General features: G+C 51.5%; 1 protein-coding gene across 1 annotated transcript; it reads left to right on the top strand.

The window, feature by feature from the left end:
• Positions 1-345: 345 nt before the first annotated feature.
• POU2AF2 (POU class 2 homeobox associating factor 2) lies at positions 346-10,626 on the top strand. Its single transcript, XM_074927191.1, has 5 exons — positions 346-428; positions 4,085-4,319; positions 8,576-8,618; positions 9,349-9,647; positions 10,221-10,626. The coding sequence occupies exons 1-5, from the start codon at positions 346-348 to the stop codon at positions 10,620-10,622; spliced, it is 1,062 nt and encodes a 353-aa protein (XP_074783292.1). The 3' UTR covers positions 10,623-10,626.
• Positions 10,627-14,117: the final 3,491 nt, after the last annotated feature.

Below are 14,117 nucleotides of genomic sequence, written 5' to 3'. Positions count from 1 at the left end.
TCAAGTCTTCCATGAGCTTGGTTGTGTGATGCCCTCTTGGTCCTGAGCTCTGTGTCTGAGCTGGCAGAATACCCGAGTCATTCTGCGAGTTAAGAATGTTGGGAATTATTCAGGATGTTATTTCAGCTCTGCCTTCTCCACTTGCCTCAACGGCCTGAGCAGATGCAGCCTTTGCCAGCTGCTGCTCTTTGTATTTTTTTCTTCTGAAGGAAAAGAATAATTACACTTAAAAAACCCAATAACCTTCCCCAGGAAGGCAGTTCACATAACAGGACAAATTCATCTCTGGGCCAATGCTGAGGGAAGCGCATGGAATTACAAAGAGGGACAGATCTTACCTAATAGATGCCCAAGCTGGCAGCAGACTCCACAAGAGAAGAAATATTTAATTATGAGGAGCATATTGGCGCCGGCCTTGTCCTGCTCATGTAAGACGAGCGCAGCAGTGCCGCACACCAGCCCGCTCTGCTTGTACACAAAACACTCCCGAGATCATCTGCCTCCCTACAGCCTGTCCTCACTGTGCTGACAGGTTGCGCTAGCCCCGTTGCAGGGAAAACGGCGCTTGCAGCAAATGCAGGTATGTCTCAGAACTAGGATATAAGCTACGGTGCTTAAAGAAGAATTTAAAGGTTTAGCTCTGCTTCTTGGTTCAGATGTTGCAGAAACAGACTTGCTACCGTTTGGTAGCTGGGAATAGAGGAATGGCTAGAGCAAGCCTGGCCAGAGGTCCCTTTAATCTGTGTCCAGCAGCAGTGTAAGAACAGGCCCTTTCCTGGGTGTTGCTTCCCCTCCTGGCACCTCCCTGGAGACTAACCTCAGACCTTCAGAAAGGGGACCCCTTGCTTGATAACGGTCAAAGCCGTCCTCCCCTCCAGGAGTATGCAGGTTTGCTAAAGGATGTTCCTGCAGGTCCTATGAGCATGCTGTCCCTGGCTGAGTTACCCCCCTCTCCCTGAAGGTGCTAGTGATTGCCATGCGAAGCCTCCTGGGTTTACAATGTCCAAAGATCCAGTTTTAATTGTGTAATGCAGAGGTCAGCCTGCGGGGTCCCAGAGAGACAGTACTACTCCCCGAGGAAGGTCTGCTGTGTGCATCTCCAACAGCACGCAGGTACCTCACACTTACACAAAAGAAGAGGCTCTTGTCCCAAGCCTTGTTTTTCCAGCCAGGTTCCTCACCTGTAAGGAGATGGCTCATCACTCACCAGCCTTTCACTTTAACCCAAGGTTTTTCCATTGGTAAACAGCTCAGTTTTCATCCATGAAATGTCAGCTCAGACAGGAAAGAGACTCTTCGGGAATGATCCACACTGACCATGCAAATTGGAGTGAAACACACATCCAGAGATTTGCATTTAAGCAAATCCCAACAAGGTATCGTGGAGACATCACTAAATTGTAGGAAACATATTTCCGTCAGGCTCAGCTGAAACTTTACCAGTGGAGTATGAGCACTGACTTCACTCTGCACTGGGAAGCTCCTGACGGACGGCTCTTCTCCCAAGTCCTGCAGACTCTGAGAGCTGGGAGCTGTCAGCAGTGACAATGGAAACAGGTGAGCTTCAGCACCTTGACTTTTCACCAGCATAATGATGCATCTTCGTGGAAATATCAGGGAAAGAACATACCATGCCATCCCTGGGCTCCTATTAAAAAAAAAAAAAAAAAGAGAGAGAGAGAAAGAAGAATTGTCTAAAAATCCATGAGTGGCATCTTTAATGTCCCAAGAATTTAATAGTATCTATTAGCATGTTCTGCCTTCTCTAGGCTGAATTTATATTCCTTCACAATGCAGTACTTTTCCAAAAGGCAGTTAGATCCAAGTGATGTGAAATACGATTCCGTTTGCTTGAAAATTATATAAACTCAGGCCTAAATTAGCATTCCCTTCCCCAGTGCTGCCAATAGCAAATTTATCTGGAGTTTTAATAGCTTAGCATCAGATCCTGCTGAATAACTCGCTGAAAGCAAGAGGGTTTAGTTATGTGAGACTGGGCTGCCAAGTTAAAAACAGGGTTAAAGGACAGAGCCATTACACCGCTTGTGTAAAAAAATGTGTGCAGAGAAATAACTGTGAGTATATGAGTGAAGCAACTTCAATAGTGCAATAATGTATAAGTAGGGAGGTGTGGAAGTGTTTTTTTAGTGTCTTCAGACCATAGTCAAGAAGTTAGGAGAAGAGGACTGCTGGAGTGCAGAGCATCAGAAACTTGCTAGAAACGGTCGCAAAGAAGCGAGGTCACACAAAGAGGTTGTAGGATCTGGCAATGTCAGACTGCAGAATAAAAGAATAAAAGCTGCTCACAGCTTTTCCAGCGAGGCTATCTTAGAAATATCCCCGTTCTGAAAACTAAATATGATTGCCTCCTCAGTTTTGGTCCTCCTCAAAAAGTTCTGTCCTGAATTAAGGCCTGAATCTTCAACTGCATGAGTTATCACACGGGTCACATCATGACGGGGCTCGGTAAGCTGTGCTGTACATTTGAGGCTTTTCTATCAAATTGCAATGCCGTATCTTTAAAGGAATTCTCACGCAAAGATGCAAAGTTTCCGATACAGAAAGTGTAGCTGTTTCTGCCAGTTATACCTGCTCTGCCACAGCTTTTGAGTTCCAGCTACCTGTGCACACCAACTGCTTCCAGCAGTAAAAACAGCCCTGAAAAGCGACCACAGGAGGGAGATTTCTTCCGTGGGCCATGGAAAAGAGCCAGCCCCAGTATACAGACTCCTCTCAGCTGCGAGGGTTGATACCCAGTTCTGGCTCTGTCCTGGCTTGCCCACGGATCCTCGCTGGTCGATTTGCAAGACTCAGCACTCACCTCTATTTTGACTATTTTGATCATAAGCTTTTTGGAGCACTGTCTCTTGCAATGTGTTTGCTTTGTGCCCGGCGTTGGCTGAACTGGTTAGCACTCAAACACAAAAACCAAGTCGCGTTTGCCCAAAACTGCAATTGCTATGGCCCAACAGAATACATCTGGAGTAACTCCAAGCCAGCACTGAGATTCTGTGTTGTTTAAACTCTCCGCTCTTCCCTTTTTAAGCTCTCCGTGTGTGTGTGCACCTGGGGACACAATGCCACACAAATGAAAGTGATAAATGGAGCCGAAAGACACATCCTGAAAAACAGAAGGGCAAAATGATAAATCACAGTTTTAGAGATCAAACACATCAGCTGTGGAATGGCTGTTTGTGTTCCCTCAGGAGAACACGAGTGCATGTTTTCCAAGGGATTAGCTTCAAAGTTAAGTTCTTCTCTGGAAAATTTCAATAAAAGCCCATATGGAGACTCCTCCCTGGCTCCGCAGGTGCGAGCTCTCTGTTCAGGCACAGCCTGCGAGCCAGGATAAAAGGGCTGTGCCTGGTATTGACCCTCAGACCTCTCTGCCCTCGCTTGTGCCAAAGCGCCTGTACACAAGGCAGAGCTCACAAAGCTTTAAGCAGGCAGAGGAAGAGCACAGATGTCTCACCAAAAGTCACGCAGACCCCACGGACAGGTTGTGCTGTATTCCAGGCAGGTCAAGAAAACAGAGCCGGGCCCTACCATCAGCCTCTTGGCTGAGACACTGCACCCCTCTGTGTCCTCCTTGATAAAACAACAGAGTCCCCGAGTACTGTCTGTATTTGCTGGAGATACAAAGCAGACCGAGCAGTCGGCTCCTTTGCCTTTCCTGAGATCTGCACTGTGATTCACATCATCGTCCAGAGGAGCCACTCCAAGCACCTGGGGTATTTCCAGCTTTGCTGCGCTGAGATCAGATCTCACAGAGCCAGGGTGTGCTGAAAGCCAGCGACCCCAGAAAAGCAAGGAGGGGCTAAACCACAGCATCTCTGCAATAGCGGCTTTCAAATCAAATTTTGCTGGTCCAAAGGGGACATACAGGATCCCCCAGAGCTCCCTTTGGAAAAAAAAACAGAAGCCAAAAGCCATCAGCCAGCCATATCTGGCACAGAGGGAGCTGTGCGGAAACCACACGGCACCCAGTGCTGAAACTGAGGGTAGGGCACCTCAGTCTTTGCTCTCTGCAAATGAGCAGCCCTTGCTGTTGGGCTCCTAAGGGATGATTCTGTATTAATAACAGCAGCCTTACAGAATTCCTGCCTAACTTGGTGTACAAAGGCGACAAATCTGTTTCTCCTGTAACAACGTCTCCCAGCAGCTCTGTGCTTTCACTGAACTCCTCTAACGCTCGTTTCATTCCCTCAGTCCCTACAGATTTTGGCAAACGGGTCTACCAAGGAGTGCGAGTGAAACATACAGTCAAAGATCTTCTCGCTGAAAAAAGATCCAGGCAGAGCAGTGGCTCCCGCTTCAGCGTAAGTCGCTTCCCACCTTCCCCTCCTTTTTTTTTTTTTTTTTAAACCAGAGAAGTCATATCGTGTAAGAGCATTTGTGTTGAATTCAGGGCACTGCTAGTATTGACAGGGAATGGCAAAAACATTTGCAACACCAGTGTTTTCCCCAAAAGATCACTGATGGCTCCTACATTTTTACATCAGCGAACCTTTGAGAGATTAAAGTCCTTTTTTTCAAGCAAATCAGTAATGCTAAATTCCTCATTCTTTTCACATCCTGCATATGACACCTTTCCAAGATAACTTCCTTTTTCACTAGCTACGCTTCAACAACTCAGTGCCACAAAAATAGATGTTCTTCCCTGAGTGTTGTGCTCCTTCCAGCTCCTCTCTGGCATACCAGAGTGCCGGGGAGATGCAGCGATGTTATGGTCTGGAAAGAGGCCAAGCATCAGTTTGTAAAAGATGATTTCTTCTTAAAGTGGTTCTATGGCAACAGGAGGAAACCTAAATCAAATTATAGTACGCTACATTGTCTTTTTTTTTTCTCAATTACTAGCCAGAAAAGCAATGCTGTCCCCAGAAGAGGCCACAGTAGTGCAGGTGCTAGCACATGGCGTTGCTCAGTGGCACAGTCAGCCATTCCCTGTGTGCTCTCAAGACTCACCTTCACCAAGCAGCACCACTTCAATTCCAGGTTGATTGGGAGCAATGGGGCCACTGACAGACGAGAAGATGCAGTCAAGTTGTTGAAACCGTGTCCTGGAAGGAAAGGGTGGGAGCAGAGACCCGAATTACTGACAGCAGAAGACACAGATTAGGAGTTTTGATGCTCTTTTCCATTTGCTCTTTTCCATTTGAGCCATTTGCCTCAGGCTTTTTGCCTTTAGCAAAACAAAGAGACCTCAGAGGGACTTACAAGCCTTTTTCTTGCTGTTGCTTTCATGCAACTCTGTGTAACAAAACAGGCAGAAAACCAGCACGGGCATTGCCAGACAAAGCAAGATCTAGCCATAGATACCTTCACAGCCTTCAGCTAATGCAGAAAGGCAGAGACTCCCTGAGCCATGGACAGTCACTGGGAAACACATGCTCCCACCAGGCAGGCATTTAGGAAGACAGCTTTGGGGAGCAGCAGGAAGCTTTGGGGAGCAGCAGGAAGCTTTGGGGAGCAGCAGGCAGCAACTGCTGTGTTTGCACTCATGGAGAAAACAGATCCTGATTGATGACTATCGTGCTTTACCTGCTCCCTTTCTAGAGGCGGCAGCTTCAACGGCTGCTATCAAAAGCCCCAGGAACCGTAAAACACTTGCTGCTTGCTTTATTGCCCTTTGCTTTGTATTCCAAAGCTTAGCAGTTGTGTGTCTATCTAATGCAAAATCAGCCCTGTTGCTAATTCCCTAGGAGAGACAAAAAATTATTGTCCAGGGCAAACATCCGTATTTGCTTGAACATAATCATGAAAAGAACAGCTGTAAGTGCAGCTCTGTTTATCTGACATAATATAATCCCGAATCAAAGCAAACGGCAGATAACTGAACGCCCCTTTGTATATTTATGATGCAGTGCAATTTAGCTGCATCTTTTGTTTGAACGTGATCTTTGCTCCAAAATCAGTAAAGCCTTTGTCCTGCAAGGAGAGGTCTACGGAGGAGATCTGTGTTGCTAAGGAAAGGTCATGGCTCATCAGAGGTGAGTTGCTGGGCTGTTTATCGAGGCAGTAGAACAGCAATAATTTCATGACAGCCAGGCCCTGCACACATCAAATGATAGGAAACCAGTGTGTACTGGCGATGAAAACCACACGATTTGGGCTTCTGAGTTCCCACCAACTACAGGAAAGAAGGGCTTGGTCCTGGGCTTTAGGGAGGGTCTGACTTTTTTCCTTTGGCTCATCCACCATCTAGGCAGGCATGAACCAGCAGTTCCCCTCTGCATGACAAAAGGATTATCCTCTTTTCTCAGGTGAGGAAACTGCTAAGCATACAGATGCAGCGTTATGCCCAGCAGCACTCGGAGGCCAGCGACAGATCCTTCAGCAAACTTGCTGTCAGCAAACCAGTGAGGTGCCCTGCCCAGACTAAGCCTTGCTTTTGTTATTAATTTTTATTACTTCAGCTGCTGTACCACAGATTGGGCCCAGAGAGGAGATACACCGAAGCCAAAGTATGATCAAAGGGCACCATACGTCCCCACTGCAGGACCAGGTCAGCATCTTGACCTGGATCCTTACATTTAGTCCCCCCCAAGGCAGCCTCGTAGCTGAACAACGGGGTTACCGAGGCAGTGAAGCAACACTGGAGCACGCCCAGGCAGTAACTTTGTCCAGTCCCGTGTGAGGCAGGCTGAGACCGAGCTTATCAACAGCTGATGGGCTCAAGTGATGCTAAACAGACACGCTGATGTGTTGCAGAAGATCCAGCTACCCCAGTCCCACAGCACCGAGAGGAAGTAATGCAGGGAGGAAATGAACTAATGGGCTTCAATTAAGCTGAGCCATTCATCGCCTGATAAGGAGCCAGAAGGCAAGTGAAATGTAGGTCTCTGCAAGTATGCGGGTGCCTGCTATGATGAAGGCCAAAGATGCAAGAGGCTCTTGCAATTGAATCAAGGCGGGTAAAGCCCTTACAGCTAATAGCTCTGTGGCTATCCATCACGGGCGTGTGCAGGAAGACCTGCCGCCTGTGGACAGTCAGATAGTTTCAGTGGCTGTTGAACAGGCAGGATTAAAGATGAGCTTAGATGCACTGGTAATTTGAAATGTTCCACACTTAGAGCCTGGCAGCTGTGCCCAGGGACCTTCCTGTCCCTCCAGCTCTCAGCACTGCAGCCCTACAGACCTATAGGCAGTGTCTGTGCTACCTGCACCTCCTAACTCCAATTTTTCCTCAAACACAGTGTTAGGGGTGCCAGATGACAGTGCTGGACTACTTCCTGGTGGGGTGTTAAGACTGAGGTCTAATGCAGAGGCCTGCACCATTATTTCCAATGCGATTCCTCCTCGGTGAATGCAGACACAAGCTGGCTGCAGGATACGATGGCCATGGGCAAGGCAGAGGAGGTGGTGGGGAAAAAAACCTGAAGCAGGAAAAGGTATTACTGAAGTGACATGGATGCTGGGAGAGGAGTGTCTGCTGAGACCGGATTTGCATGCGGAAGCTTTAGCTCTGCAGGACAGTGTGCGTTACCAGCTACGAACCTCACTGAGGTCTGCGGCCAAAAAATGGCCCAGCTGGAGGCAGGTGCAAGCCCTGGCCCTGACCCTGCAACATGAACACTCTCATCTGCCCGCAAGCCAAAGGGCTCCTTCCTGACACCTCCTATCAGCCCTGCAGCCCGCGTGACTTGCGTGGGCTCAGAGCTCATTTTCATGATGGAGCAGGGAGCAGCTGCAAACCTCCTTCAGCAGTAAAAGGAAGTCCTGCCACTGGCAAATTTAATTCAAATCTAAACCTCTAAATTTGGTTGCTTGCTATGGCAGGAACCTCCTGTTTGCACTATGCAAACTGAAAATAGCATGCCACCGTCACTGGCCAGGGCAACAGCACAGCTGAAGTAAATGCAGCCACGGGCACTGTGTTTCTGCTCCATGGGTTTAGAGGTCCGGAGACAGAACTCAACGAAACTCCAATGGATGAGCTCTGCTCCCGAGGAGCAGATGCCTTCCCCACAGCGCTTTGTAAGGAATTAGCCACCATGAGCACCAGGGGCACTCGGGGCTGATTCTCCCCTGCCTAGGGACCAAGAGGAGATTATTACTATCAGTACTGCTGCAGCACCCAAATAGGAGCCAGAAACAACTGCCTGAAACACGCAGCCTGCTCTTTCTGCTGGGAGGTGCCAGCTAAAGCAGCTCTGTGGCAGGTAGATGCAGCGCAGAACTGGGCTAGAACATGGACGGTGCAGAATCTGCCCGTTTTGACCAGCCAAGGGCTTAGATACCAGCTTATTGAGACTTGTTTTGTGCCAACACCAAAACGACAGCTCAGCATCACGCCTGCGTTAAGGGACCCTGCAGTACGTGAGAAAGAAGCCAGTTATCTTGATATTTCTACTATTACCAGCTCTACACAAGACCTTCAAAATCTCTTCTTAGCCTACATCTGCTAATGCCTCAGAGCCCTCAGGCTTGAAACCTTGTAGTTAATCTCTTCAAACTGATAGCACCAAGACTCAAATAATGCATCTGAATTATGCCAGCGCCTTCCCAAATCACGTGCTTAGAGAGCTGCCTTGCTTTGGAAAGGCATTTTTTAACATATCTTTATCTTTTGCAGGGCAGCACCACCGCATCGCAGGCACCATTTGTCCAAATGCCAGGTGAGGTTTTCCTCCCCCGATGAATACCTTCCATGCAGGTTGAACAGTTGACACCGCTCCTGTCTCTTCTCCTCCAAAGGACATGAAGTGAGCAAAGGAGCACCGGAGCGGGGCCACACCCCAGAGAAAGCCCCGGAGGAAAGTAATTGAAAGAGTCAAAACCAGAGGAATGGTGATAATAAAAGCAAGGCCCTTGTAATCTTGTATGAAATTGCCAAAGAGGGGAGAGGTAATTAAAGCAGTTCCCACCTCGTTTGATAGAGGTGCCACCCAGAACCCCTTCTTCTCCCTCTGCATCTTCCATTTTTCCCTGGAGGTGAAGAGAGAAAGTATGAAACCAGGAGCTGACCTGTTTTGTCCCTTGAACTCTTGGGGAGTGAGGCTGGAACAAGGGCAGGTGGTTTTGCAGCTGTAACCCCATCCTCCTCCCCAAGGTCCGTAGGAGAGCAAGAAAAAAGCAAAGGCTGGCACAGCTAACCTCAGTCCCCCTGGCCTCATACTTGAAGCTTCCCAAAACACGTTTGGTTTGCTGCAGATGAAGGTCATCAGCTGGATGAGGGCAGTCCGAGGTGCTAAAAGCACTTGGGCTGACACGCCTGTTTCCAGACAGGATTGACTCCTGCCCTGGGTGATGCTAGAGAGAAAAGGGCTCTGCCTTAATAGCTCCGTGGCTCCTCAGGTACTGCTGTTATGGTTTACCTTTAGCCAACCTTTTTTCTGACCACCACAGGCTCGCCTACCACGGCTGGTTACTACAGCGTCAGGAGATCCTTCGCAACTGAGTTGGATTTCCACAGCACAAAGCAGTTTGTCAGTGATGTCTACTCATCCCCTCTAGGGTCCAAGTCCTTCTCGTGTGATTCCTCTACCACTCAGGGCTACCCGGCACTTCTGGACCCGTATCTCACCGACCAACATGGAGATTACCGTGCTACTCCCCTCACAGCTGGTACCAGCTCCTTCTTCAGCCCTTCTTCCGTGCCCCCTCTTCTGCCATCCTTCCCTAATGACACAGCGCACTTCCTACTAGTGAGTCTATGCTTCTCAGTCACCCGATGAAAGATTACCCAATTTAAAGCTGGAGTTAAGTCAGCGGGACCCGTGTGGGAAGCTACAGGGGGCAGCTGTAACAGAGCACACAGCACATGGGGCAGGGCTGATGGGGAATGTTTTTTTTCTCTTTGTTGCCATTCTCTAACTGTCCCCTCTTCCCGCTGGAGACCAGCTCCTCAATTAACAACCTTCCGTCTCCCCAAAACAACTACTCCATTAAGCTCCCTAAGTTTCTAAAAACATCCTTTGTTGACTCCAAGCTGTTGCCTGCTGCTTCCCCGGAGCCAGCTCTGTTCACAGCCCCAAGCCAGAGCTCCTGGGCCCTGCAGGATCAGGGCTGCTCAGTCCCACCAGGAGCCTATTCCGGGCTTTGCCCACTATTGACAGCACGGGTGTGTCCTTTCAACAGTTTTAACACCAAATACTGCTCCCGAGCAACATAAACCCTTCTGAGTGTCCCCAGTTAGGCTCTGGGGATAGAGCTGCCATTACCTCCAGGACAAGCTTTTATTCTTAAGGGTCTTTCTTGCCTTCTCTCCCCACTTGCAGAGAGAGCCCTGGGAGCAGACCTCACCTGACAGTCTCAGTCAGTCGGACGGTGGGTGCTCAGACCCTCTGCAAGCACTGCCTGCCAGTGCCAGCTGCCTCTCTTCACATGAGTCCGGAGGTGTTTCCCCATACCGAAGCTCAGGTTGGACCCCAGCCATCCCCGGAGCCCAGCCCTACACTCTGCATCCTCTTGAAGATGTCCACTACTCCCCCAGCTATGCTGCCACCTCACCCTACTCCTTTTCACCGTTCATGACTGTGGCAAATGAGCTTACCTCCAGGATGAGCCACCTCTCACCAGAGCAGTCCTTGGAGACACCGGCCCTTCACGATAACTCTGCCTGGGCAAAAGAGGATGGAAGTCCTGTCTGGGGGTCTTATGAAGGCCGGAGAACTTATTGATGACAGATAAGAGCTTGAGGAAAAGAAAAACAGACCGTTATTGTGGCAAATGAATTACTTGTACGCTTTTTCGTAAAGCTGGTCCTTCAGACAGAGGATACTAACAACATGCAATGCTTGTGCTGTGTTTAGAAATACAATCCCTCGGAGATACCACATTTAGCTTACAGTGGTACCTTCCAAGGCTGTATGAAGGTCACTGCTCACAGTCCCACTGTGCTACAAGTAAAATACACAGCCTGAAAAAAAATATCTTGAACTCTGTGGGCCTTTCCTACAAACAAAGACCTCAGGTACTTATTTTCAACCTGAGAAAACAGGTTGCTCTGAACCTTAAACTATATATATACAGAGCAGTGTTACCAGAAGAGGTTTTGGGAAGGCCGGGGAGCCAAGACAGGGGCACGGGGTCTGTGTGATGCTGGCTGATCACCTAGCAGCACAAATGCACATCCCTGGTGCTAGCGCGCTGTGAACGCGGCGTGGTCCTGGGCAGCAGCTGCAGAGCAGCAAAGGCAGAGCCCGTGTGAGCCTCAGCACAGAGGGCTCCGACCACACAGCTCAGCATGCCGCGCCGGGGCTGGCACACAGCTTGGGGGCTGCGTCCTGCCTGCTGACCCGCACACGGGGGGCCCTAACCATCCCTCCCGCCTGCAACTCACAAAACGCATCCTCCCCAATTTCTCTCTTGCCCCGAGGGGCTGTTCCCCCTCTCGCCGCGGCCAGGTCAGCCCCAGCGGCGTGACCCCAAGCCTTGGGTCAGTGGGCGCAGGGGCTGGCTGCTCCCAGCACCTCGCCGAGATCTGGGGCTGTAGTTGGGAGCTGATGTGAAGTCCCAGCGCCAGGCCGGGGCCCACGGCCACTAGAGGTAGCTCTGCACCCACAGACACGCTCGGGAGTCCCGCAGAGATGCGCCCAGGCCCGCCCGCTGCGCCCAGGCCCGCGGAGGCAACGCGCTCCGCCGCATCTCCCCCAGAAGCAGCACTAAAAGCCTTGTGAGGAGGAACAGGAGCTTTCCAGGGCCTGAGAGCGATGAGGTGCTTCTTCTCCTCAAACCCTGGGGCTGATGGAGCATTTAGAACCTTCTCAGCACCCTCCAGGGACCATAAATGGCACCGGGCTCACGGGATCGGTCCCCGAGCATCACTTGGTGCCACGCTGCCTGCAGGCACCTCTCTGCAGGGAAACGTGGAGCGGGGACACGGCGCTGCACCTAGAAACAGGCAGCGATATCACACCCCTGTAAGCAACACTGCAAAGAGCTGCCGGAGGGCCAGGCCAGCCCTCTACACCGAGCCCTTTCTTTCACGGGCATACCACGTAGCACCGTCCCTGGCACCCCTCGCCCTGTAGCCCAGGAATGTCCCTGCGCCTCGGCGTGCCCACAGCACCGGCACGAGTCCCTCGTTCCTGGCAGACAACGCCCGGCTGTGTTGCTGCGCAGGTCCCTGGCTGTTCAGGCACCCACAAACCATCCCGGGTACGTTCTGGCATCAAAGGAAGGAACAAGCACCCCCAGGGAGCTCGGCAGCTGCCCCGCAAGGGAAGGCTCTGAGGCAGACCTCTCAGCCTGGCCCCTCGCAGCGCAGCTGAGAAGCAGCTGCAAGAGCCAGAGCACCAGCAGCCCTGGCGCAATGTGCCCGGCAGAGCCCCTTTATGTCCTCGGGGGCTCAGCGCAGCCCCTGCTCCTACCCCATGGGGCCCACAGCCCGCTGCAGCAGCGGGCAGCAGGGGATGGGGTCCCTGCCTGTGGGTCTTGCTGCACTGCCAGGGCTGTGGCCCTGAGCCCAGAGAGTCAGGGAAAGAGCCTGCAGCCCAGGCTCCCCCTCAGAGCGCTGAGCAGAGGGGAGGTGAGCCCGGCTGCCTCCCCGTTTGGTCTGTGGGCATCACAGGCTTCGGCAAGCAGCAGGTGAGGAGCATCCCGGGGCGGCACCCACTCTGCCAGAGCTGCTCCCCTGACCACGAGCCAGGGCAAGGCAAGGAGCCCCAGAGCATCCCGGGGTGTGTGCAGGTCTCCTTCCCCTGCACCCAGCCCCTGGGGCCCCCAAACCTGAGGCCTGCACAAGCCCACGGCCTTGCTCCACGCCACAACAGGCAGAACCACTGTCTGTACCGCTGGTTGATGAAGGAGCAAAGCAGCCATCATCACCTCTCTCAGCTGTACCTCCTGCAAGCGCCCTGCATGGCCAGGGACACCAGGGTCAGTCTGGCTCTATTCCTGTCAGGCTCTGAGAGGGAAGCAGGCACAGAAAGTTTTTGAGCTGCCTTGGAAGTGTTTGACCCACTCTGGTATTCAGCTCTTAAACAAGCGGGGTCTCGGTGAGCCTGGAGATGCCCCAAAACACAGGACATGCAGGAACACCCCGAACACGGGTGCTGCATGTTTCCTTAAGGCATACAGCTCAGTCACAGCCTGCGTGCTCTGCTCTGAGGTCTCTGGTTACAGAGGTAAACATGACCCTGGCTCCCGGGAGTGCCAGCTCCCCCGCGCAGCGCCCGCAGCCTCACGGGCTGTACCCACCCACCGCCGATGCTTCAGCAGGAACCAGCCGCAGCAATGCCAGGGCCTCAGGTCTCAAACCACTTACCCTGGGCAGGCTGGGCGCTCCCCTGAGAGCTCTCCTCTGCAGCTCCCCCCCGCACAGCACGCTCCTTTCTGCTGCATCGCGGAGGGGCACAAGGGCTCCTCTCCCGAAGGGCCTGTGGGGAGCATCCCTGCAGAGATGGCCCGAGCAAGGCTTGGCCTACCAGGAGCTGCACAGGAACATCTCAGCGCAAGGAACAGCATCGCCACTGCAACCACTCGCCACAGAGATCAAGTGTGTTTGTCCAACCTAAAGGAAAAGATTCAGCTGCAACAATTACCATATTGAACTGCTAGTAGATTTTTAACAGCCTGGCCTGCTTTCTGCCTCAGTCAGACATTCCCAGGGCACGGCAGAGACTGCAGCGCCCAGGGGAAGTTTTAACGCAACCTAAAAAACCCCCAGCTACATCAGTGTCTTGGAGTGATGAAGGGTTATCCAAAAACTGTGTCATCCTACCACATACTGAAACCCTCCCACTTGCAGCACACAGGGCAGGCCGGCGCTGAAGCATGTAAAAAGCAAGGGGCCAATTTGTGCAGCAAGAGCCAATAGCCTGAATTAAGGGAAAAATGCAGATAAACTCCACTATAAGCCCAGCATCTGGGCAGAGGGAAGGGAGTGCTGTGGAAGGAAGCGGGGTTCAGGTAGCTTCGGCTACCTGGGCACCCAGGACAGCCTCTTTTTTATGCCACACCCACCCACTGCCATTTTGGCCCCAAAACCTTAGTATTTAGCCTCAAAACGTGAAAAAATGTGCAAAAAGCACCTCGGTCCCTTGCAGAGTCCTCTCTGCAGGTAGCAGTTGAAATCTGAGAGGGCTGGAGCCCAGCCTGTGTGTCTGAGGGGAAAATACTGAGCTAGTTTTGAGGCATCTGCTTCGTTTGGGGGAAGATGGACAAAACCCCGT

Source organism: Athene noctua, chromosome 26, assembly GCF_965140245.1.
Source record: "Athene noctua chromosome 26, bAthNoc1.hap1.1, whole genome shotgun sequence".
Classification (NCBI taxonomy): Eukaryota; Metazoa; Chordata; class Aves; order Strigiformes; family Strigidae; genus Athene; species Athene noctua.
This window is presented reverse-complemented; position numbering and strand designations above follow the sequence as displayed.

What these genes read in the sequence shown, in the direction of transcription:
- POU2AF2 (XM_074927191.1), top strand. Translation starts at nt 346, where the DNA reads ATGCCCAAGCTGGCAGCAGACTCCACAAGAGAAGAAATATTTAATTAT. An exon ending in GCAGTGGCTCCCGCTTCAGC is followed by an intron (nt 4,320 to 8,575) that starts GTAAGTCGCTTC and finishes TATCTTTTGCAG; the next exon opens with GGCAGCACCACCGCATCGCA. An exon ending in ACCATTTGTCCAAATGCCAG is followed by an intron (nt 8,619 to 9,348) that starts GTGAGGTTTTCC and finishes TGACCACCACAG; the next exon opens with GCTCGCCTACCACGGCTGGT.